Here is a 25,925-nt window from a genome sequence, read left to right as displayed (position 1 = left end):
GGCAGAGGGAGAAGCAGGCTCTCCGCTGAGCAGGGAGCCTGATGCGGGGCTCCATCCGAGGACCCTGGGAACATGACCTGAGCCGAAGGCAGACGCTTAACAACTGAGTCACCCAGGCACCCCAAGGCATACTAAATTTTTAAGAATTAATGTAAGTAAGATCAAATAGGACAGCACATGCCCAAAGCGGTTAGGATTTCTCCACCAACAGGAACTATAGATAAGCTGGAAGCAAAGGAAGGAAAGTATTCAGTTTGCTATAGCTTAAATGGCTCTATTATTTGGGAAAGCCTAGTTGGCTGTTCGAGATTGGTTGCTCTTTGATTTGAATTCTTAACCTTGAGGCATTAAAGGTTTAGGTTTTGACTGGCTTGGAAATCTACTAAGGCATTAAAACCACCTCAGTCTAATGGCCTCCTTGTTTAATTAATTTAACACACGCATTCTAGACGCAGTCCTTTGTCTGATATGTTTTATGCACATATATTTTTTTAATATTTTATTTATTTATTTGACAGAGAGAGATCACAAGTGAGCAGAGAGGCAGGCAGAGAGTGTGGGGGGTGGGAAGCAGGCTCCCTGCTGAACAGAGAGCCCAATGAAGGGCTCCATCCCAGGACCCTGAGATCATGACCTGAGCTGAAGTCAGCAGCTTAACCCACTGAGCCACCCAGGTTCCCTGTTTTATGCACATCATTTTGTCTATGGACTGCCTTTTAACTTTCTTAAGCTATTTTGAAGGTCAAATGTTTTTTAAATGTGATGAAGCCCTATTGATTTTTTTTGTAGTTTGTGATTAATGTGCAGTATTTTAGTAGTCATTGGGATTTTTCTCGTAAGTCTTCTAGAAGCTGCATAGTTCCAGCTCGTCTGTGGCTTATGATTCATTTCAAGTTAGTTTCTATATGTGGTGTGAGGTAAGGGTTAAAGTTCATGTGTGTATGAGTGTGTGTGTGTGTGTGTGTGTGTGTGTGTGTGTGTGTATGGCTGTCCAGTTGTTCTGGTACTACTAATTGGAAATATTATTCTTTCCCTATTAAATTGTCTTGGCACCTTTATCAATCAACCATGTATGTGTGGATCTATTTCTGAATTCTTCATTCTTTTTCATCAGTGGGTGTCTATTTCTATGCCAATACCATGCTATCTTCATTACTATAGTTTTGTAATAAGTCTCAGCATAAAATAGTACAGCTTCTGACCCTTGAACAACACAGGTTTGAACTGTGTGAGCCCACTTACTTGTGAAATTTTTTGGGGGGAAAAACAATAGTGTATTGTAAATGTACTTTTTTCTTCATTATGATTTTCTTCATAACATTTTCTTCTCTCAAGCTTACTTTATTGTAAAAATACAGTATAGAATACATATAAAATACCAAATATGCATTAATCAACTGTCTATATTATCAGTAAGGCTTCTGTCAACTTAACTAGTAGCTAAGTTTTGGGGAGTCAGAAGTTACATGTGAATTTTTGACAGTGCAGGGCATCCAGACTCCTAAACCCTGCATTGTTCAAGGGTCAACTGTATGTCTTTCAACTTTGTTCTTTTTTTTTTTTGAAGTTGTTTTGGCTATTTTTGGTCCTTTGTATTTCCATATAAATTTTGGAATCAGCTAATTAATTTCTCTAAGTTGCTGGAAATTCAACCGTGACTGCTAAATCCATATATTGATTTATATATGTAGATTAATTTATTATCTTAATGTGGTGAATTACACAAACTGATTTTCAAATATTAAGCAAAGCTTTCATTGTTTTTTAAAGATTTTATTTATTTATTTGTCAGATCACAAGTAGGAGAGAGGGAGGCAGAGAGAGAGGGGGGAAGCAGGCTCCCCACTGAGCAGAGAGCTCGAAACAGGACTGGATCCCAGGACGCTGGACCTGAGCTGAAGGCAGAGGCTTTAACCCACTGAGCCACCCAGGCGCCCCCCAACCTTTCATTCTTAAGATAAACCCCAATTAGTCATGATAGAGTATCCATTTTATATAATGTGGGATTTGATTTGCTAGCATTTTATTAAAGCTTTTCGCTTCTCCGTTCACTAGGAATTTTTTTCTGTAATTTTCTTGTAATGTCTTGACTTGAATTGGGAATTTTCCTTTCTCTAGTTTCTGAGAATTTGTCTTAGATTGGTATTATTTCTCCCTTACATGTTTGGTAGACTACACCAGCGAAACCATCTGGACCAGAGGTTTTCTTTGTGGAAGGTTTTTGATGACACATTCAATTTCTTTAATGAACATAGGGGTGTTCGGATTTTCTGTTTCTTCCTCCAGCTGATTTTGGTAAATAGTGTCTTTCAGGGAGTTTTTTCATTTAATCTGAGTAATTGACCACAAAGTTGTTTATGATACACTTTTATTATTTTAATGTAAGTAAGATCTATAGATCTTACTGTAGTACAGTGATATTCTCCTTTTTATTTCTGATCTGCTAATTTGCGTTTTCTTTCTCCTTCTTTCCCTCTCCTTCCCCTCTTCTCTCTTCAGTCTAGCTATGGGTTTATCACTTTTTTGGGGGGGAGTTATCACTTTTATTAATCTCTCCACAAAATCACTCTTGTTTTCTCTTTTACCTCTGTTGCTTTTTCGTTTTCTAGTTTGTTGATTTCTTTCCTTAACTTTATTATTTCCTTCCTTATACTTACTAGGGTTTTACTAAGCCACTTTAGGTGGGAGCTTAGATCAGATTTTATTTATTTATTTATTAGAAGATTTTATTTACTTATTTGACAGAGAGAGATCATAAGCTGGCAGAGAGGCAGGCAGAGAGAGGGGGAAGCCAGCTCCTTGCTGAGCAGAGAGCTGGATGATGCAGAGCTTGATCCCAGGACTCTGAGATCATGACCTGAGCTGAAGGCAGAGGCTTTAACCCACTGAGACACCCAGGCTCCCCCAGATTTTAAACTTTAGCAATAATTGTCTTAGTCTACCCAGGCTCCCATAACAAATTGCCACAGACAGGGTGGCTTATAAACAACAGAAATTTCTTTCTCACAGTTAAAGAGGCTGGAATGCAAGATCAGCGTGCCAGCGTGATTACGTTCTAGTAAAGGCCTCCTTCTGGCTTGCAGACTGCCAGTTTCTGTCTGTGTTCTTAACATGGTACAAGGGATTTCAGGAGCTCTGCAGACTCTTTTATAAGGTACCAATCCCATTCATGAGGGCTCTACACTCATGACCTAAGCAAATCCCCAAGGCCCCACCTCTTAATGCCATCACATCGGGCATTAAGATATCAACAAACGAATTTTGGGAGGACGCAAACATTTAGACCAGCAATAACATAAGAATCTTAAAATAATAAAACTTCCTTTAAGTGTTGCTTTACCTGAATCCCACAGTTTTGAGATGGTGTGTTTTTACTAACCTCATTTTGAAATATTTTCTAATTTTTCTTGTGATTTCTTTCTTCTTTACCTATAGATTATTTAGATGAATGTTACTTACTTTCGTAGGGATTTTATAGTTATAATTTTGTATTGGTTTCTGGTTTAATCTTGTCAGAGAACACAATCTGTACAAATTTAGTTTTTTAAAATATATTGGAGTTGCTATATAGCCCAGCATATGTTGTATGTTAGAATGCACTATGTGCCATTGGAAAAAATGTATATTCTGTAAATATTGGTTGTAATGGTTAATAAAGCTCAACTAGATTAAGTTAGTTTATAGTTTTATTGAATTCTTCTAGCTCTTAACTGATTATTTTGACTGTTTATCCATGAGAATTTATTTTTTTGTTTTATGTTTTATTTGAGATATAATTGGTATACAATGTTAAATTAGTTCTTTTTTCAGGTGCACAACATAATGAGTTGAAAATTCTATACGTTACACAATGCTTAACCATGATAAGTGTAGTTACCATCTGTTGCCATACAATGTTATTACAGTATTATCGACTATATTCTCTTTGCTATACTTTTCATCTCCATTGTTGATTGATTGATTGATTTTAAGTAAGCTCTACATCCAACATGGGGCTTGAACTCACGACCCTGAGATCAAGAGTCACATGTTCTACCAAATGAACTAGCCAGGTGCCCCTTGATTTATTTATCTTATAACTGGAAGTTTGTACCTCTTAACCCTCTTAAGCTATTTTGCCTCTGCCTCTCCCCACCGCCCTTTCCTCTGGAAATTACCAGTTTGTTCTCTGTATGTATGAGTATTTCCGTTTTTGCTTGTTTTGTCTTTTAGATTACACTTATAGGTGAAATCATAACATTTGCCTTTCTCTGTCTGGCTTATTTCACTTAGCATGATACCCTCCACGTTGTCCATCCACGTTGTCACAAATGGCAAAAATCTCATTCTTTTTAGTGGTTGAGTAAAATTCCATTATGTATAGATGTATATGTCACGTTTTCTTTATCCATTCATCATCCATCAAAGGACACTTGGGCTGCTTTCATAGCTTGGCTATTGTAAATAATGCTGACATCAATGTAGGGGTGTATATATTTTTTGAATTAATGTTTTCATTTTCTTTGGGTAAATACCCGGTAGTGTAATTACTAGATTGTATCATGTTTCTATCAATCCTTTTACTTTTCACCTGTGTCTTCATGTTTAAAGTATGCCTTTTATAGATTGCATACAGTTGAGTCTTTTGTATTTAGTCTGACAATGATGATCTATGCTTTTTGGTCTATTGAGTTTAGCTCATTTGCATAGTATGTTCATTAGCATTTAAAATAACTTTAATAATTTGTGTTTAGTGGTATGATCTTGCATTTCTATTTGTCCTATCTGGTTTTTTTGTTGTTGTTGTTCCTCTGTTCCACCTTCCTTGCTTTTTTTGGGTTAATCAAAATGTTTTTGGTATTCCATTTTCTTTCTTCCATTGGATTTTATTTTTTAATATTTATTTATTTTTAAAAAGATTTTATTTATTTATTTGACAGAGAGAGAACAAGCACAAGCAGGAGGAGCAGCAGGGCAGAAGGAGAGGGAGAAACAGGCTCCCCAAAGAGCAGGGAGCCAGTTGCGGGGCTCAATCCCAGCACTCTGGGATTGTGACCTGAGCTGAAGGGGACACTTAACTGACTGAACCATCCATGCACTCCCTCTTCCATTGGATTTTAGCTATACCTCTTTGTGTGCTTTGTTTTTTGTTTTGTTTTTGTTTTTTTACTGACTGCTCTAAAGATTACACCCTGCATTATTAATTTATCATAGTCTATTTAGGATTCATATTATGTTACTTTACATAAAATGTGAAACACTCTCAACAGTTTAAGGATACTCCTGTCATCCTCTGTGCTATTCTTGTCATATATTTTACTTCAATCCACATTACATACCCCACAAGACAAGTTACGATTTTTGCTTTAGACAGTTAGTTGTCTTTTAAAGAGATTAGGAGAAGGAAAAACAATTTTTTTCTATTTACCATTTCTGGTGTTATTTATTTCTTCCTGTAAATCAGATTTTTAATCATTTCTTTTCAGGTCAAAAAACTTTCTATTTCTATATATATTACTATATAATCTTATAATGTTAGCTCACAGGTGACAGATTCTCAGCGTTCATTTATTTCATGTTTTCCCTTTTTTCAGTGAACACAGCCTTGCACTGTCTGTGCCCAGTGCCTCAAAACAATAGGCTCTTAGATTTTGTCCAGATTTATATTTGTGTGTGGCAGGGTAAGTCCAGTACTAGCTACTCTTTTGTGGCTGAAAGAGGCCATCTCGTCTGTTTTTGTGTTTTGGAATTCCTTTTATTCAAGTGTTGGACTTAAACTGATCTTTTGCTTTTTCTCCCCTCCCATTCTCTATCTACTTATTTTCTTTTACTCTCTAGATGATTTTCTCGGCCTTAACTTCAACTCTTCTACTGAAAATATAAATTTTGCTACCATAATTTTAATTTCTAATAGCTTTATCTTGTTATTTTTTAGAATCAATTCTACTAAACAGGCCATGTTTCAAGGAGGCAGTGTTTCTTGGTATCCCTTTTCCTAATGACAGGAAGGCGTTTCTTCTGCCCTCTGTATTACTTTTGATTTACCTTTCCTATGTATTTGCTTTCGTCCCTGTTTTTCATGTTGGGGATTGTCTGAAAATATTTGACAATCTTTAGGCATATTTAAAAGTGAGGCTAAACTCACAGAGTTCTGCCTGTGGGGGAAGGGCTTGTCTCCTACTGGCCCCCACTTTAGTGCTCAGTAGTGACCTGGTCACTGGTCATTTTGTTTGGAGACCCCAGATATTGGCATGTACGTCTTTTTTCTTGCGCAGTGTAACAGAAATGTAGTGACCACTAAGTGGAGTCCTCCAGTGTTTGGCTTGAGGAGGATAAGCCTGGCTGCTAGCATTCTTGGAGCCTAATCAGGGCAAGAGGCTGAGGGTCTCTGGTGAGTAGGTAGACTTCCACTTAATCCCTCTGTTTTGGGCACCATCCCTCACCCCAGCTTTCAGGTGACCTGGTGTCTCTTGTGTACATGTCCCCTTAGTTCAACCTTTCCAAAGTGAAATCTCTACTTCTTTTGGTGGTGGTGGGGGGGTGGTAGTTGCCTTTTCTTCATGGGAGAGGAGAAGAGACTTGGGGTCTTACTGCTCCTATGAAGAATCCTGGCAGATCCTTCCTCTTGTAGCCCCACCTCCCAGTGCCCCCCCCCCCCCCCGAGTCTCCAATTCCTGAGACTTTGAGCATTTTGGGTGAAAGCACATACTTTGGGAAGCTTTCTCCCACAGGGCTTAACCCTCTAGCCTACTAGCTCAGCATCTGCCCTCTGGCATCTCATTCACTGTTGTCTTTCCTCAGTTTGTTTTGTCCCTGTAGGATATTCTCTTTTGGTCCTTTTGCTCTCACTTCAGTAGGTTTTCAGAAGGAAGAGGAGATAAATGTATGTGCTCAATCCCCTACGTGTCTTCCTTCTGTTACTAAAAAAAAATGGAGGGCACCTGGGTGGCTCAGTCCATTAAGCATCTGCCTTTGGCTCAGGTCATGATCCCAGGGTCCTGGGCTGGAGCTCCACATCGGGCTCCCTGCTCAGCAGGGGTTCTGCTTCTCCCTCTCCCTGCATGCTCTCCCTCTGTCTCTCTCTTTCTTGTTCTTGCTTTCTCTCAGATAAACAAATAAAATCTTAAAAAAAAAAAATGGGAATGAGGGCCCACTTAAAAAATGGTGTACTGATAAAGTGGATGATAGAAGAAAGACAATGTGGAACTTCTATCAGAGACCCATCATGGAGAAAAAGGCATTGAGCTTACATTAAGAGCTTGGGGAAGGGCGCCTGGGTGGCTCAGTGGGTTAAGCCGCTGCCTTCGGCTCAGGTCATGATCTCGGGGTCCTGGGATCGAGTCCCACGTTGGGCTCTCTGCTCAGCAGGGAGCCTGCTTCCTCCTCTCTCTCTCTGCCTGCCTCTCTGCCTACTTGTAATCTCTCTCTGTCAAATAAATAAATAAAATCTTAAAAAAAAAAGAGCTTGGGGAAAAACAAGTATATTCTTATATTTTTAGGTCAAAATAATATGCTCGAGTTATGTAATATTATTATTATTTACAACTCTCCACACTTACTGGATTTTTCAGTTTATCAATATTCTGTCCCTGGCTTATATCAAAGATAGTCTCTTTTATCCCTGTAACTGTGATTAAGAGCAGGTGGTGGTTGTCTTGGACAAGAGGAAGTAAAGTCTGGACAGTGAGTCCAGCCCTTCTGTTTTCCAGGTAACTGAGCAGCTAAGTTGTGTGTGGAGTTGGACTGCCTATAGGAGGTGATCGTGCGACCATTCTTCTCGCTTTCAATATTTGTTCATTAATTCTTTCCAGAAACGTCTGTTGTCTACATGCTGTTTGCTATGCTCTGTCTGGTGCGTCGCACTGTGGGGATTCAGAGACACTGACTTAACCTCACACAGATGTTTCCCGGTTGTTCACAAGCATGAAGGGATGTAGTTGTCCTTTCCTTGGGCTGGGTGCCTGCTGTGGATTTTTTTTTTTTTTTAACTTGTTGAGTGAAGGTGAAAATGGATCTTTGTTTTCTTAATTTTGGTCAAGAGGAACCACCTATGTGGAACAACTATGATAAGGGGAGGGAAATACAAGGCAGTGGAGACTCCCTTTCTTGAAATAGAATCTTCTGGATTGCTCTGATGAGAGCCCACGGCTAACAATTGCTATTGACCACAAGGACTCAGCATCATTTTAGTTTTCACGCAGACTTTGTGCGGCAAGATTTAGTGGCAGTTAGGGCCCAGGGAAGATTCCCTCATTTACTGTCAAGCTTTAAGCTACCACATCACAGCCCTAAGGGCACACCCTTTACAGAAAGCAGAAGGATGAAACAGCTTGCCAGGGAGGAAGATGGCCAGAACTTTTCTGCCTCTAGGTCTTCTCTCCTCCGTTCTGGAAAGAAGTCTCTTGGAAGAATGATATTTCTTGGAAGAGTCATAGTTCACTTGTGAAACCAATGTGAGTTTAGTCTACAGAGAAATTCAGCCCCAGATGACCTGGCCTGTGGGTTGTTTGTGGCTTTCGCCTTCCCATTGTCACCTGAGAGGCTAAAGGAACTCCCTGTGGCGATTTCTAGGTCTCTGTCATATATTAAGAATAAGAGTAGGGGCGCCTGGGTGGCTCAGTGGGTTAAGCATCTGCCTTTGGCTCAGGTCATGATCCCAGGGTCCTGGGATAGAGCCCCGCATCGGGTTCCCTGCCCCGGGGGGGGGGGAGCCTGTTTCCCCCTCTCCCTCTACCTGTTGCTCTGCATGCTTGTGCTCTCTGTTGAACAAGTAAAATCTGAACAAAATTTTTTTTAATTAAAAAAAGAACAAGTATACATACACTCTTCCGCCTGCATAAATGTGTGTGTGTAAATCAAATAATCCTATCTATATATATAAATGCCATCATCTTTCAAAATTTTTTCTCTTATCCTCTGTTAATCCCCATCCAGCTTTATACTCTCTGCACAAGATACTGTCACGATAAGGAAGGGCAGGTTGGCAGGTCAGGATCCTCTCAGGGGCATTTATAAGAGGAGAGGGCTGGCTGAGAAGTGACAGAGGGGTCAGGGAGGAACAGAGTCTTCGAGATCTGGGAGGAAATGTGGGAGGAGCCCTGGAGAAGTGCCAAGGGACGAGAACCGAGAACCGGAGACCTGGAGAGGGAGGAGGAAAGGCCAGATACAGGTTGGGTGTGGTGAAAGCAGAGGCAGGGAATTGCCCACACTGGGGAGAGGGAAGGAGCTGGGGCTTCCTTTAAGTACTTTGTGTTTGCTTCTCTTTCTGTTTTACTTCTTAGTGGCACACTTCGGAGGTCTGAGGAAGCGTGGGGTAGGTGCAGCTCCCACAATCTTAGAACTCAGGGAAACTTGTCAGTGATTATAGGTCGTTTTGGGGTCTTTTTTTCACCCAAGCCTGACAAGTCAGACCTGTAGGCGTTGTGCCAGAGACGGGGAGAGGAGAGACAGCTGTAAGAGGGATCCACGCACCTCCGTTCAGGTTCGATAACATTTAAAAATGACAAGATCTTTAGAATAAACTTATTGTCACCCCACCCCCACCCCCACCAAAAAAATTCTGGTTATAGACTAACACTCGCTTATAAAAAAGAATCCAAACAGAAAATGAGGAACCTTGTTTCTCCATGGCTGAGCGTGACTTCCAGCACAGGCCTTTCTGGCCCCGAGAAAGTTTGCCCTAGCCGTGTAGTCGTGAACAAACTGAGGTTCCAGGGGCTTCGGTTGGCAGAGTGGGGAGTGCGGAAGCCAGGCGACTACCACAGGTGGTACACCTGGCAGAGAGAGGAGCATATGGGTTCGCCAGCAGAAATAGATGCCGCCATCTGGCATACAAGCCCCTTGGATGATCCCATTACCTCCCTGCCCTACCCCTTACCCAGGTGGAGCACAGATGGCATTTAAGATGCACTTGATTAATTTTTTTAATGACAGAGTCCTGGTTTTAAGCAAACCTAGAGAGAAGGTGATGTGTTTTGTTAGGCATGTCTGGCAAGGTGGAGCTCAAAGACTAGGGGAGAAGTTTCTGAGGATGGCTTATCTCTGACATGGTTGCTCGGGAGGGAACTGGGCATCTTCTGTTGGAAGAGCAGAAGCATAATCCCAGGAAAGCGACCCATCAGCCAGCCAGCTAACCACGAGCAAGTCCAATTGATTCCTGGATGAGAGGTGTCTCTGCAGAAAGATTTCCTGGAGGCACCCCTCGCCAGCCCCTAAATGACTTTCAGATTGGACTTCTGGACATAGACAAATTGTTGGTTTAGGGGTTGATTTTGTGCAGGATTTGAACATATATGCCGGGCAGTGGCTATTTGGGGTATGGTTAGGAAAGCCAGATGTGCTGTGAATATCTTGTTGGATTGCAACTTCCAGACTCTCAGTGGTTGTGAACTTCCAGAATCTTACTTGGCACTGTGGGATCTCGGAGGAACAGGATGCCTGTTTCGATATTGTTGTCGTTTTGTCCGGGCCTCAGTTCATATGGTCGGGTTGTTCCCTGGCACGTCTCATGTAGCTTCAGCACCCCCTTCAGCAACTATGACCTCACACCTAGATTCCCATCACAGGGTGGCCTTGCGTCCAGTCCAGTCAAAGCTTGACACTTTCGACTGGAACAACCTACCCCTTAGAACGCCTCAACCAGTGCACTATGGAAACAACCCCCCAGATTGAAACTCCTCGTCTAAGTAAGAGAGGCTTCGATGCAGGAATTGGTTGAGGTATCACTACCTTATTCATGCAGGGACGACCCCTCTGTGGGCTAAGGAACAGTGCTCCTTCCTTTGAGTCAGATGCTCTTGCTGGACTCGGGGAGGCATGCTGTGCAGAAGGGTATGTTTGGAATTGGATGAAACTCTGGGCATCTCTTCAGATTCCCTCCTCACACAGCAGATGGCCAGATGGGCCTCTCAGTCCGTGTCGTCTGTTCTAGAGACCAGACAGTAAAGAGAACCCTAGTTCTGCTGATGATCAATCAGAATTCCACGCCCCACCCCCCTTCAGATCCATGAGAAAGAAGAGGAAGAGTTCAATGAGAAGAGTGAACATGATTCTGGTATCAATGAGGAGCCTCTACTCACAGCAGATCAGGTATGAATGTTTCTCTTGGTTCTTGGGACTTTTTGTTCTTTGGATCAAGAAAAAGTCTGAGTACATACGTGTCGTGTCCATTTAAAGCAAAAGACAAATATATGGTCTCATGGTTGCCTGGGCTGATGACTTGGAGTGTCTTTGGTAAGGGAATTCATTTCTCTCTAGGCCTCAGTTTACCCACCTGCACTAAATAGGAACATAATTCTTGACCTTTGGGTTGGGTGGGACTCATATTTGATTATAGCCAGAGATAGGCCCGGTGTTGACTGGCTTCAGTTCTTGCTAAGCCTCAGAATGCAATCTCATTAAGTGAGTTGGGGAAAATCAGGAGGGGGAGACAAACCATGAGAGACTGTGGACTCTGAGAAACAAACTGAGGGTTTTGGAGGGGAGAGGGGGTAGGGGTTTGGGTGAACCTGGTGGTGGGTATTAAGGAGGGCACATATTACATGGAGCACTGGGTATGGTGCATAAACAATGAATACTGGAACACTGAAAAGAGATAAAGTAAAATAAAATGGAAAAAAAAAAAGTCAAGACACTTAAATAAGGGTCCCAAAGACTTATTCTTGCAAAAATAGAACTGACAGTTGAGGCTTTTGTACAGTATTTTCTCATATTTCATAGAATACCCCAAATGCTGAGCCTTCCAAAAGGAGTCTTAATGGACAGTTGTGACTTTGTTTAGTTAAAAAAAAAAAAAAAGATAGTGCTTGACATTTGATTGAATTAGTTAAATGTTGGCTTTAGTCATTTATTACTTAGGAGGGAATCATCTTGGGTCTTTGGATTCTTTTTCAACTTTTTGGTCAATGAATATTTCTGGGCAACTTTTTGAGCAGGAACCGTATAAGTTTTTCAAAGAGTAGTTCTGGAAAAGCTCCGCCAGGAGCCTGTGGTGCCAGAAAGCACTTTTCGGCCAAAGGAACTCTTTCAGATCTGAGGCAAAAAGGTGGGATATAAACAGGTAAGGGTCAAGAGATTGAAGGGCACCAGATGAAAAGAGAAGAGGGCCTGACAGCTCGTCTTGTGAACTGTAGGGGAAATACAATTCAGGGATCCAAGGTTAGCGAAAAGTTCTCTGTGAGAGAAGGAGAAAGTCAGCTGTGAAATTTCTGAAGGGGGCTTGTCGTTTGCTTGCATTTTATAAATGGCTTTCAGGAAGCAAAGACTGAGTATTCCCTAAATTTGCTGAATGGAAGTGAGAAGGTGTGGGACTAAAATAGAAATTACTCTTAAGGCGGGCACCTTAAGTCCTCTTGTCCTTGGTCCCGCTGACGTGAAGAAGCCGGCCTCAGAGAGCACCAGGCCTAGGGGCCTGGAGCCTGAACCCGTCACAGAATCAAGGACAGACAAATGCATGAGTGCCCTGTCGTGACCAGACCCATCCATGATGCCTCTCAGACTGTCTTTGCCTCTTCCATTTTCTTTATGTGTCAGCAGTTAATGAACAGAGCGGCTCTCCTGTCTTCCTCTGGCAGTCCTTTGATTTAGCTCTCTCTTTTAGGAACAGATCCCTAGTAAGAGCAGAGATTACAGCTGGGTTCCTTGGTTCCTTTCTGCTCTCCAGACCCCACCTATCCTTTTGTTATTTTAGCTTCTTCTTTTTTTTTTTTTTTTAAGATTTTATTTATTTATTTGACAGAGAGAAATCACAAGTAGATGGAGAGGCAGGCAGAGAGAGAGAGAGAGAGGGAAGCAGGCTCCCCGCTGAGCAGAGAGCCTGATACGGGACTCCATCCCAGGACCCTGAGATCATGACCCGAGCCAAAGGCAGCGGCTTAACTCACTGAGCCACCCAGGCGCCCTTGTTATTTTAGCTTCTTGTTTGGCATTTGTGGCTATGCAGCTTTAGCTCCTACCTAGGAAAATTCTGGAGAAATTTCCTCTACCTAAAAAAAAAAAAAGCCTCCCCATTTTGAGTTGGTCTAGGAACAGTGTAAGCACTGTAACAATTAATGGGCTGGGTTTTGTGTTAAAGTTGAGGGGATAAAGTGTTTTCCCACTTAGAAATAAAGTGCTCAGCACATTGAAGTCAATGTTCTCTTCCAGGCAGCTCTGCTTTGGTTCCCGAAAGAGGAGTTTATTTCCAATAAAGCACTCATCTAAATGGTGTTCTTGGAAGAGATTTCACATTTTAGAGTGCTTTACATTAACAGAAGAGTGTATGTAAGCCTTTGGTCAGATCTATTTTTATTATTATTCAATATTTATTAAATAACAATATTGCTTTAGGAATCTTAGAGGCAGCAAATTAGAAACATCCTTAACTGACCCAAATCTGAGCTGGGATGTGCCCCCGGCAGAGACCAGAGTTAGCACTCTCTTGCGTACCTTCTTCAGGTGATTGAGGAGATCGAGGAAATGATGCAGAACTCCCCAGACCCTGAGGAAGAAGAGGAGGTCCTGGAAGAGGAGGATGAGGGAGAAACCTCCTCCCAGGCAGACTCGGTCCTCCTGCAGGAGATGCAGGCCTTGACCCAGACCTTCAACAACAACTGGTCCTACGAAGGTGAGGGGCCTGGCAGGTAGCCTTGCCCAGGATGGACCCTCCTGCCTGTGGGCTGGGCCGTGGGCACCTGCTTCACATGTACCTAGTTGGACCTCCGACCCAGGGAGTTGGCAACCCCTTTCCTATTGGGCGTCAGGAGAGAAGTTAGCAAATTTTGGGGGTGGGGGGAAAGGCAATTGAGCACAGTCAAAATGGTAAAACCAAGCAAAGGTGAAGATGAAAGCAGAATGAGCAGAAGAAATCGGAACCCCTTGTCCAAAATGAGGCTCCCACGAAATCAAGGAAAAAGGTAATCTATGTGCCAGACCAGTTCTAAGAGTCTCTGTGCGTCATCTCATTTCATCCCCACCCCAGCTCGATGCGGGTTGGAGTAGTTGAGTGTGCTGAGAGGCGAGATGGCTTGTTGGATGCCACTGCTGGGGAAATAGAACCATCCAGAAAACCTCCCTTCCCGGGGAGGGCCGGTGGGGACTTAGAAACATGGCAGAGGGAAGGTGGGCCGGGCAGGTGACGAGGTCCGAACACGGGCGAAAATGGAGGCTGTCTGAGGAACCGAGATTCTGTGGCTCTTAAGAGCAGAGGCCAGGCGAGGGCAAAAGCCGAAGGAATGTGCTCGCGATGACGGGGCTGATTTGGCTGCGGAGCTCTATTCAGGCTGTTCTCAGCCACACAAAGGCCCCAAACATAGCCACGCTCCACGAAGACTCAGGAAAACAGCTCGAGTGCACAGGGACATGGCAAGGGCAGAAGGAGGGGGACAGCTCCAAAGAGCAGAATAAAGGGGGAGGGCAAACCGAGTCAGCAAATCCACAGGCCATGGCAGAAACAGAACAGAGAAGTAAAATGGGTGCTGCGGCAGAAATAAAAGATGTTAGAAGGGGACAAATTTGAGAAGATACTCACTCTCCCGCCCCCCAGATCTTTTTTTTTTTGTAGGCTCCATGCCCTCCGTGGGGCTTGAACTTGTAACCTTGGGATGGAGAGTTGCAGGCTCTAAAGACTGAGCCCACAGAGGCACTCCCCACCCCCTACCCCCAATCTATTTTAAATGAAGAAATCTGAGGGGACAAGAATTTACGACAAAGTTACCCGTATCCCATTATCTCAGCTTCCTTTCCCTTTTCCCTGATAGCAGGCTTGGTACTGGCCAGCCCGGATGCGCTTTTCAGCCTGTGGTCCCAGTCAGCCGCGCATTTCCCTTGTTTCTTGAATTCCTGCACGGCTCTGCAGGACCGTGGGGTGAAGGGGGCCTCAGACCCCTGTGCTGAGATTGCTGGCTGGCTAGAGCTTGATCAGTTCTTGGGACAAACACCATCTCTCTCCTGCTCTGCGACACATATGCCCAAAACCTCCTCTGAATGTTTTCTCCCCCTGATCCTTGACCCATTTTGCACCAGCATATCAGAGACACAGAGGAAAACTAGGAAGAGGAAGAAGGGATCAAAAAGTCACATGCCTGTGCATGCACATTTTTTTTTTAAATATTTTATTTATTTGACAGAGAGATCACAAGCAGACAGAGAGGCAGGCAGAGGGGGAGTGGGGAGCAGACTCTCCACTTAGCAGAGAACCCAATATGGGGATCGATCCCAGGACCCCGAGATCATGACCCATGCTGAAGGCAGAGCCTTAACCCACTGAGCCACCCAGGTGCCCCTGTCCATGCACTATTTTATTTTAAAAATTTTTATTTATTTATTTGAGAGAGATCACAAGTAGGTAGAGAGGCAGGCAGAGAGAGAGAGGAGGGGAAGCAGGCTCCCTGCCGAGCAGGGAGCCCAATGTGGGGCTCGATCCCAGGATCCTGGGATCATGACCTGAGCCAAAGGCAGAGGCCCTAACCCACTGAGCCACCCAGGCACCCCTCTGTGCATATTTTAAAAAACGGTTTTACTTATTTATTTGTTAGAGAGCACAAGTAGGGGGAGAGGCAGGCAGAGCAGGCGGAGGGAGAAGCAGGCTCCCTACTGAGCAAGGAGCCCAACAGCATGGGGCTCGAACCCAGGACCCTGGGATCATGACCTGAAGTCAAAGGCAGATGCTTCACCACCTGAGCCGCCCAGGTATCCCTGTCCATGCACATTTTTGTGAATGGAGTCCATGGGTTTCTGTGGGGGCTGTTTCTTCTTCCTCCTCTGTTATCCTGAGAGTAGTGTTCACTTTGGCTGTTGTATATGGGTCCCTTCCTTCCTGGGGATGCCCCTAAATTCCCTGTCCTGTAAGGAGGTGGGAGGGGTTCCCTTGGGAGACACGGCCCCAGGAGCCATCCAGTAGGCTCTGGCTCGGACGCAGTGGTCACCTGCGGGTCGGTCTCCCCCTGCAGGTCTAAGGCACATGTCTGGGTCGGAGCTGACTGAGCTGCTGGACCAGGTGGAGGGTGCCATCCGGGACTTCTCGGAGGAGCTGGTGCAGCAGCTGGCCCGCCGGGACGAGCTGGAGTTCGAGAAGGAAGTGAAGAACTCCTTCATCACGGTGCTTATCGAGGTTCAGAACAAGCAGAAGGAGCAGCGGGAACTGATGAAGAAGAGGCGGAAAGAGAAAGGTCTGAGCCTGCAGAGCAGCCGGATAGAGAAGGGAAACCAGATGCCTCTCAAGGTACGTGAAGCCCTCCCCCCCGCCCTGCCCCCCCACCCTGCGGGAAGAGGAGGTGCACCCGGCCTCCGGTCCTCGCCCTGTCCGGCCCCAGTACCAAGCCTGCGCAGGACCCGTAAGCAGATCTGGACTGCGCAGGGGCTGTGAGCAGGACCGTAGGCAAACAGTAGGGCTGTAAAGAGAAAGAAGGCTCCCCTTTCTCCTTTCCTCCTCTTGAGGACCTCGGTCTGGCCGGCGGACACTGGACGTGGACACTGGAAAATACTTGTGTGTGGCCTGTGCTCCCTGAGGCAAGACCTTAGAAAGAGGGGGGAAGACAGTTAGTACTGAGGGGCGCTGTGCCTGGGACTCAGGTCAGCATCCCACGACTCGTCCTGACTGCTCTCCTTAGGATGGCAGGAGGGGGCTGCAAATTCGGAAGCCCTGCTGGGAGCCTGACAGGATTCTTCAGACCACTGGCTCGTGACCAAGGAAGCTCCGGAGAATGAATCCTTCAAGGAGATTGTTCCAAATACCTTGGCCGAGGCTCTGTCCCAGACCTCCCAAATTGGGCCTAGGCTTGTGCGTTTTATTAAAGGCTTCCCAGATATGGACAGTAGCTTTACTTACATCTGCCCTTCCCAGTGGCCAGACACTTTGTTTTCCTCTGTAAGATGCTGTGTCATCATCTGTCCCAGGCGTACGGGCCTGCTTTATTCCCTGTCCGAGACCAGGCTGAAGGGAGGAAACCAGGGAAGGGCAGGGGGAGCCGTTGCCCCCAGGGACTGACTAAGATAAGAGTCTTTGAGACTCACTCTTGATTCTTGCAAAGCTCAGCCCTAAGGTTTGGCCCATTTGTTAGCCCAGGTGTTATCTGGGACAGGGGTGGCCGGCGGGGCTGGGTAGCTTAGGGAGGACACCCAAGTCCCCGGGGAGCGATGACTATGGAGCAGGAAGCATTCGTTCTTGAGCCCCGCCCGTCCTCTCCCTAGCGTTTCAGCATGGAAGGCATCTCCAACATTCTGCAGAGCGGCATCCGCCAGACCTTCGGCTCCTCAGGGACGGACAAACAGGTACCTGCAATTCCCACACTCCCAGCTTTCCTCCTGACCCTTGCAACCTGGCCTCCCGTTCCGAACAGGGTGTGGTGATTCACTAAAATTATCCCAGCCCTTGGACAAAGGGAGGTCTTACCATCTTTTTTCACTCATTTTCTTCCTCTTTTTTTTTTTTTTTTAGATTTTATTTATTTGTTTGACAGAGAGAGATCACAAGTAGGTACAGAGGCAGGCAGGGAGAGGGGGGAGGCTCCCTGCATAGCAGAGAGCCCGATGCGGGGCTCAATCCCAGGACCCTGAGATCATGACCTGAGCCGAAGGCAGAGGCTTAACCCACTGAGCCACCCAGGTGCCCCCTTCTTTTTTTTTTTTTTTTAATTTAATTTGTTTATTTCGGATAGAGTGAGAATGAGCACGAACGCAAGCAGCAGGGGGGTGTGGGCAGAGGGAGAGGGAGAAGCAGGGAGCCCGATGCGGGAGTTGATCCCAGGACACTGGGATGGTGACCTGAGCCAAAGCAGATGCATGGCCGACTGAGCCACCCAGGCGCCTCAACATCTTCTTCCACTCTTAAGAAGGAACAGTGTCTTTTAAAGGGTGCAGTGGGGTTGTTTTTTGTTTTTTTTTTTTAAAGCTGTTGCCGAGCCCTCAGGCACAAAGGTGAGTAAGTCCTGGAGAGAGCACATGTAATTGTGTACGTGTTAGACATCTTTGTAGCTGAATCCTAAGGGTGAGAATTCTGGCACTGCGGCACGGGAGGACATTCTGGGGACATGGAACCCGCTCCCCTCATTTTGCAGCTGTGAGAACTAAGATCTGGAGAGATTAGGTCTCTCGAGACCGCACCGCTACGGGCAGAACCAAGACCAAAAGAGAAGTCTTCTGGTGTTTGAGCTGCAGCTCTTCTCACTCAGTCCCCCAGGCTACCCGCACCCCCCTCCGCCCGCCGACCTTCAGGATCTCTCGGGCACCCAGTTCTTGGGCCCCACGGGGCCAAGAGGATCTTGTTGTAGAAGCACCTCAGATCCAGAAGAGGGAGCAAACCCAATGTCCAAGACCAAGGGCGGGGATGAGGTTCTCTCCCCCGTCATTTTTGATAAAAGAGAGATTGTTCAATTTCATATTGCCCGCCCAAGCACACAAAAGTATAATCTCCCTTTAGAATGTTCTCTGCGCTCAGCCTGAATGAGAAAAAGCTCCCCAGGATTCCTAAATATCCAAGAGCTTCTGGTTGTCCGGAGAATGTGTTCAATGGAATGGAGGGCTGATATGGGAAAGTCTTACTTTTAGGGACTTTCTTTCTTTCTTTTTTTTTTTTTAAGATTTTATTTATTTATTTGACAGAGAGAGAGGAAGGGAAGCAGGCTCCCCGCTGAGCAGAGGGCCTGACGCGGGCCTCCATCCTAGGACCCTGAGATCATGACCTGAGCTGAAGGCGGAGGCTTTAACCCACTGAACCACCCAGGCGCCCATTTTAGGGACTTTCGCCAGAGACAGGAAGGGGTCCCGAGGCAGGGGTGTGCGGAGTATCATGGGTGTTGCTCCTGTCAACTTCTGTGGAGCATGTCGGGGAGAGACGATCACAGTCCGTGTGCGAATTGTCCACACATCTCACCCTCGGAGGGACCACACTTGTATTTCCCGCCCTGCCTGGCATTTTGTGTGTTTGTCTCGTAGTATCTGAACACGGTCATCCCTTATGAGAAGAAGGCCTTGCCCCCGTCAGTGGAAGATCTCCAGATGCTGACAAACAGTGAGTTCCCCTCATCCTCAGAGAGACGGGTCGCCCACTCCCGTCCCTCCCTCCCCGTGAGAGGCAGCGTTAGATGGGTGGGAATGGGCTCCGTGTCCCTGTGCCACTCCCCCCTCGAGCTGGGGCAAAGCTACAGTGCTCTGCAGTGGCACCCAGAGCCGTCTTGTTGTGTCCTTGTTTCCTTGTAAAGGGCAAAGCCTTGCCAGGAAGGAATGAGCTGGTGGAAGAGGTTGGGGGCGAGTGGGGACTCACCCCACAGTGCTCAAAGCCTTGCCTTCTCTACCTTGTCTGTTCTTGTCTATTCTCTTGGCAATAGCTTGCTGTTGCTTCGTCCCACCTATGGCCCCACAGCAGGAGGCTTGGTCGTTGGGGCTGGGGGCATTTTTTAAGGAGAAGCAAGGTTTCTTGGGTGGCAGGAGTGGGGGACAGGAAAGAATAGTTTTCCTTCCAGGAAACGACTGCCTCCTCTCCTCTGCTTTGGCTCTATTGTCAAATATTAACAAACATCCTGAGCGATGGGAGAAACCCGTGTGTGACAAAGAGCCCTCTGTAGGCAAAATCTCTTCATGTACATCAAACGCAACAACCCCCAAAAGGCTGGGGGCTCTTGGTGTTAGCCATCAGTGTCAGCCTGATTCTTTTAAGAAGAGAAAAATCCGAGGCTGTGACGGGGTGGCAGGCGCAGTGAATCACAGGAACGTCCATCTCCCTGGCAACCGGGAACTGCGTGGAGTGACAGAGTCACCGGGCCTGTCCAGCCCAGGGGCGCCCTGCCTTTGCCCCGGAGGGAAGGGCTTGAGCATCAGGCTAATGCGGGGGAGGGCAAGAGGAGCTGCTTCTGTTCTGCAGAGGAAGACAGACACCTGCTGCCCCCCTCTGCCTCCCCCGACCCCGGGCTATAAAGGTGACCGAACATTTTCATTGTTACCAATCTGGGGACCAAAGCAGGTGGTTCTGGTAAACAGAAACCCTGGCTACATCCATGGATACAGCGTCCTTGAGAATCTGGAATTTTCAATTCAAAGTACATTGGTATCTTCTTCACTCCTTTTAAACTCCTCTATTTGCATATATATGCACTAAGACTTTTTTCCAAGGCAGCAGACAGAAACGCACTGACATTTATAGGTGTTTGTGTTTTCACAAGCAGTAAGTATTTGGAAAATAATTTGGACAGATTATGAAGGTTGATATATGTAAAGTACTCAATCATGGTTTTTTTTTTTTTAAAGGAAGAGCTGTAAATTTATTACAGATACCCATTCAGGAATTCAGCGTGAAATCCTTTCATTTTAATTAAGAAACTGTGGGTTTATTTACATGTTTCAGGTCCGTTTAGAAAATTTTAATTGGAGTGTTTCCATCATTTAGAATAGTTTGGAAATACAGAACAGTGAACAAAAGAAAATAAATAATTCATTGTCCCCTCCACTGTGGTTACTATTTTGGTGTTTTCAGCCATAATGTTTTATGTCTTCTCCACATACTTGGGATTATACTGGCTATAAAATTTTCTATCATGATTTTAGTCATATCAGTTAACATTTGGTTAACATTCTTTTTATGGCTCTCTCTTCTATCATGTGGGTACACCACATTCCAATATTTTATTCTTTTTAAAAGAAAAAACTGCCATCTTTCCTGAATGTGAATTCTGCGGCAGGTTATAAAAGCTTTCTTTTTTTTGGCCAGTCCTTATATGGATCTGCGAATGTCTCTTCTTTATTCCTGAACCAAAGGCACAAGCCCCAGACCAGCTCTTGGGACCAGACAACTCCTATACATTTTGAATTTTGGCAATAAACTTAGATACACATTGGCTGAAAGCAAGGGTTGCATTTTTACAGCTGTCGTTGTCTTCTTCTTCTTCTTTTTTAGAATTTTATTTATTTATTTGAGAAAGAGAGAGAGGGAGAGAGCATGCACCAGCATGGGGAGGGGCAGAAAGAGACGCCCCACTGAGCAGGGAGCTGGAGGTGGGGCTCGATCCCAGGACCCTGGGATCATGACCTGAGTCGAAGGCAGATGCTTAACCCACTGAGCCCCCCAGGTCCCCCCCAGAGCTGTCTTCTTGGAGCGGCATTTGGTGTGCCCATATTCAGTTATAAAGTACTTGCAGCCTTTTACAGAAGAAATAAAGGAAACCAAGACCTGGAGGGCCCCAGTTTCAGGCTCTTTCTTGTCTCGGGACCTGGCCACTAACTCACGCCACTAACTCACGCCAGTGTGAAGCGAGGCAGAAGCATTAGGAGAGAGCAGGGCCGTAGAACAGGATGGAGATCCGTCCCCTATATTGCCGAGGCTGCCGCCTCCTGGTGACCGGTTTCGGCCGACCTTGATAGCTTTCCCGGCTTGCAGAAAAGCAAAACGTACTCATTGAAGAAGACCGGACCCTGCAGAAATAGGGTATAGAAAGGAACATCCCCTGTGGTCTTGCACCCAGAGATGACCAGTCTTAATAGATTCACATACATTCTTCCAGACTTTTTCTATGAATATTAGCATTCATTTATTCATTCCCAAGCTAATCCACGATGCTCTGCAGCCTTCTTGCTTCACCGGTAAATATATCTTGTACCCATGAATCTGTCTCTCGTTTTTCATAGAGGTCTCTAAGACTACACGGGATAGATACACCGTGGCTTATTTAAAGCCATGTGTGATGCAAAATCCTGCACTCTCTCCTGCCCTCATTTTTTGATATTGTATACAAAGTCCAACAACATTCTTAAAAGATTTTCTACAAAGCTGACTTCCACAATATGAATTACGGACATGAGAAAGCGGCACCTCACTTAATAACAGAAAAAACTATTTTCAAAACTTCTATAAGAAAAGCCTTTATGCTTTCTTAACTTCCCTCTTGTTTGCCTTGTATGTGTGTAAATCATCAGGAGTCTCAATGAGGAATCTCTGAGCTCCTTGGGGGTCCATAAGTCTTTTGCATTTCCACAAATTCTAGCCCTGTGGTGGGCATAAAACAGAAAAAAATACCATTTGTTAAAATAAGTTCATTTGTTATTAATAAATAGGAATAATGACTTATAATCATAATCAGAGAAAATTTTCCAATATCCGTTTACATGCATGGAATGTCTTTAAAGAGTTTTGTTGCCGATTCAATGATGGGATGACTGTTATTCTTAACATTTAGATTGCATCTGAAAGCTGATTCTTTTTTAAAATTGCTTTATTTCTTTTCATACTTACTAAAGAGAGATACTTAGGAAATAACGTGGAGATTATAGATGAGCAAAAAAAAAAAAAAAAGTAAAAGATAAAAGAAAATAAAGTCACCAACAGGCCACTCTGATTTTCAGATGTATTCTACTCCATCAGCAGGTGGAGTGCTGATGCTTGACAGAAGCTTCTAGATGTTTGCTCCATACTCAGTGATGTCTGGTTTCCTTTCTCACTCTGGGTTGGTTTGATTTCTCACTCCGGGTTGGTGGGTTGTCAGCCTAGAAGCGACCTTTATGCCATGCTGGTATCCTGGCTTATCTCTCTCTCTCTCTCTCTCCTTCCTTAGTTCTCTTTGCCATGAAGGAGGATAATGAGAAGGTGCCCACTTTGCTAACGGACTACATTTTAAAAGGTGAGAGCTGCCCCATGGGGCCCCCGGAGCAGGGCTTCCTGGGGTTCCCCTCCCCAAGACCTCCCGCTGAAGGCAGGGAACCCGCTGTGTTCCTCTGCCTTCCCAGAGCGTCCTGCCAGCCCAGATGGCACTGGGTGCACGGGGCCAGGGTCCTCCAGTGGGCGATTGTGAGGCCTCCCAGGAATGGGGTTTTGTCTTTGCATGTTGCCGGGAGGCCTGAGAAGGGGATTCCTTCTCCCTGGAGGCACCAGAGCGACTCCACATTAGAGCTGCGGAACCAGCACGAGCCTGACTGTGAAAGTTCTGGAGAGTTTAGGCTATTTTGTAGGGAAAAAACAAGAGCCCAGGGCTACATTTGCTGGTCTCAGCTGCTTGAAATCATGCCTAGCTACATCCTTTCCCGACTTTTGTTTCATCTTTTATTAAGGGAGCTGTTAACATCCATAAAAGCCGAGTGACGAGAATAATGAACTCTCATGTACTTGTCCTGCTTCAGCGACCGTGGATTCATGGCCTATCTTGTTCACTCACACCCCTACCCAGCTTCTCCCCTCCGTATGACTTTGAAGCAAATCCAAACCATCAGTTTTCTTTCTTTCTTTTTTTTTTAAAGATTTTATTTATTTATTTGAGAGAGAGACAGTGAGAGAGAGCATGAGAGGCGAGAAGGTCAGAGGGAGAAGCAGACTCCCCATGGAGCTGGGAGTCCGATGTGGGACTTGATCCCAGGACTCCGGGACCGTGACCTGAGCCGAAGGCAGTTGCTTAACCAACTGAGCCACCCAGGCGCCCAAACCATCAGTTTTCTTAATCTCTAAGTATTTCAGTGTACATTTCTAAAACATAAAGACTCTTTTCAAAAACCTAACCACAATATTGTTATCACAACTAGAAAAATAAAAAAAAGTCTCAATATCTTTGTCCAACCAGTGCTCACATTTCCCTGTTACATTTTCTCATCTGTTGGAATCAGGATCCAAGGGGAGCCCATACATTGCAACTGGATAATACCTCTCCTGAGTCTCTTTTTATATATATATACAGGTTCCCCTTCCTTTCCTCTCGTTCCTTGGAATTTATTTCTTGGAGAAACCAGGCTATTTGCCCCATAGAATTTCCTTGTTTTGGCTTCTGCTTGTCAGTTGTGTCCCCATGGTTTAAGTTAACATGTTCTTCCATTTTTCATATTTCCTGTTAGCTGGCAGAGCCGAAGGCTGGATCAGACTCAGTCTCAAATCTTTTGATAAGCATGACATGATCAGTGGCGCTAAACTTCCATTAAGAGACACATATTCTCCGGTTGTCTTTCTTTCTGTGATGTTAATATCTGTATTAATCTGCTCAGGCTGCTACAACAAAATAGCACCGGGGGTAGGGGGTATTGTTGGGGGGGGGGGGACACTTCAACAACAGAAATGTGTTTTCTCACAGTTTCAGAGGCTAGAAGTCCATGGTAAAGATGCCAGCAGATCCACTTGCTAGCGAGGGCTCTTTTCTTGGCTTGTAGACAGCCACCTTCTCGCTGTGTCCTCACGTGGCCTGTCCTGAGTGCACGTGAAGGGAGAGAATGAGGGCTCTCTGGTGTCTCCTCTTATAAGGACGATCAGAGCAGAGCGCCATCCTCATTTACGATCACCTCCTTAGAGGTTCCGTCTCCAAATACAGCCGCACGTGGGAATTTGGCTGAGGGCCCCCGACACTCAGGCCATAACAGTATCCACTGATGGTCATCCGTTGTCTGGATTCTTGATTTCATTCAGCTTTGTCCACAAGCACACGCGACGCTGGGTACGCTTCCAGTAGGCTTGCGGATCTTGGATAAGAACCTCTGGGTGGTACTGTTTCCATAAGGATCAGAAAGATTAGTCTTAACTTTCTGCAGGAGGACTTCAGGCTAAACATTGGGAAGAACTTCTGCCTCTTAAAGGCTTTCAAAGCCAATTTCTCAAAGGAGGTCTGTGGAAATGGGTTGGGTAAGTCTGGGAGCCTGAGGGCTGGACCCCTTTCCCCACTGCGATCCACGGAAATGTCAGTGAATTCATAAAACTAGTTAACATTTACTGAGCACTTTCTGTTTGCTTCTGAACAACCCTGTGGGGTAGGCAGAGGCACTGTCTGTTGTACACATGGAGAACCGAGCGCGGAGATGTGGAGCCATTTCCCCAAGGTCGTAGAATTAGCACAGGCTGGATCCAGGGCTTGAACTCAGGCAGATCAGCACCAGAGACCAGATTGGAGCACCAGGCATCCACCCTCCTGTCGTCTCTTCCTTCTTCCAGAAGGAAGACATGTGATGGCAGTCATTCCCTGGGTCCCAGGGGGGCGGGAGGCTCTCTGTTCAGGACAGGATTGCCTCTGGGCCGGGGCCCCCCTGGGCTGGCATGTCCTGACCCGCGCTGGGCTTTGACCTCTCTCCTTTCTCCTTCTCTTTGCAGTGCTCTGTCCTACCTAACCTTGCCCTCCGGGGCAGCCTTGCCGCGGAGGTCACGGAGCAAGAGTCATTCCAACCCAGGGACTGCATGACACCACGTAACCTCCGACGTGTATTTAAACGTGTATAGCTTAACCTGGATTAAACATGAGCAAGCGCGCGGGGTCCTTTGCTGTTGGCTTCTAGTCCTAGTGATCATTGGATGCATGACCGAGGGGCAGGGCTGGGAGGCGCCTCTCCGCCCGTGGCGGAGGAGGGCAAGTGCCCTCCTGCTCACTGTGTAGTCTGGCTCCAGCCCTCGAAAACAGCTTACACTCTAAGACTAATTTTGAAATAAACCTTCATTTAATTAATATTCTTTATGGGCTCTGGAGCGTGGTGTGTCAACCCTGGAGAGAAAGGCGGCAGCGGGACTGCCTTGATGTGACATTCCGGGGCTCACAGCAGATGACCGGGTGTTGAGGGACCCAAGCATGGGCCCTGACGTGGGGCCCATGGGTACAGTCAGAAGAGGAGGCCATCCACAGGCCCTCAGGATCTTGCTGCTTGGCAACTTTAAGGGAGACATGCAATGTGTAAGAGGAACTGCTGGTGGCGGGGGGGGGGGTGTCAGACTAGAGGGGCCACAGGGAAATTAGCAGATAAGAGGGTCTCAAGGAACAGCCTGTACCTCCCACTGAGACGACCATGCCAGCCCTTATCAGGGGGACCTGGAGGCTAGGGGGCTGGAGGGAGTCAGCTGTGCTAAGCCATCCCAGCTTGGGAGTGATTGCGGCTCTGCCTGAACACCTCCAGTGACTTTGGGGAGTGGTGTCCTGTGGCCGAGCGTGCCCTCCCCTGCCCTTCCTATAGCCTCAGAGGTCCTGTGCCCCGACTCCTGGTGCTGTCCTGGCCTTGGTGGCAGGCAATGTCAGCCTTAATGACTGCCGTCTTCA

The 25,925-nt window shown here is 45.9% G+C and overlaps 1 protein-coding gene across 3 annotated transcripts in view; it reads left to right on the top strand.

Annotated features, from left to right (window-relative positions):
- Positions 1-25,348, top strand: part of FEZ1 (fasciculation and elongation protein zeta 1) — a 44,992-nt gene extending 19,644 nt beyond the window's left edge. For 2 of the 3 annotated variants that reach the window (XM_082683848.1, XM_082683849.1), the window contains exons 4-10: positions 10,981-11,067; positions 13,414-13,582; positions 15,906-16,177; positions 17,146-17,226; positions 18,889-18,964; positions 22,494-22,559; positions 24,995-25,348. In XM_082683848.1, coding sequence (XP_082539974.1) covers positions 10,981-11,067; positions 13,414-13,582; positions 15,906-16,177; positions 17,146-17,226; positions 18,889-18,964; positions 22,494-22,559; positions 24,995-25,011 — 768 coding nt within the window. In that variant the 3' untranslated portion in view covers positions 25,012-25,348. The remainder of the gene's footprint in view (positions 1-10,980; positions 11,068-13,413; positions 13,583-15,905; positions 16,178-17,145; positions 17,227-18,888; positions 18,965-22,493; positions 22,560-24,994) is intronic. The other variant, XM_082683850.1, reaches the window with a different exon arrangement.
- Positions 25,349-25,925: the final 577 nt, after the last annotated feature.

This window comes from Mustela nivalis, assembly GCF_964662115.1.
Source record: "Mustela nivalis genome assembly, chromosome: 9".
NCBI lineage: Eukaryota > Metazoa > Chordata > Mammalia > Carnivora > Mustelidae > Mustela > Mustela nivalis.
The sequence above is the reverse complement of the archived record's forward strand: the minus strand, read 5'-3'. Positions and strand labels throughout refer to the sequence as shown.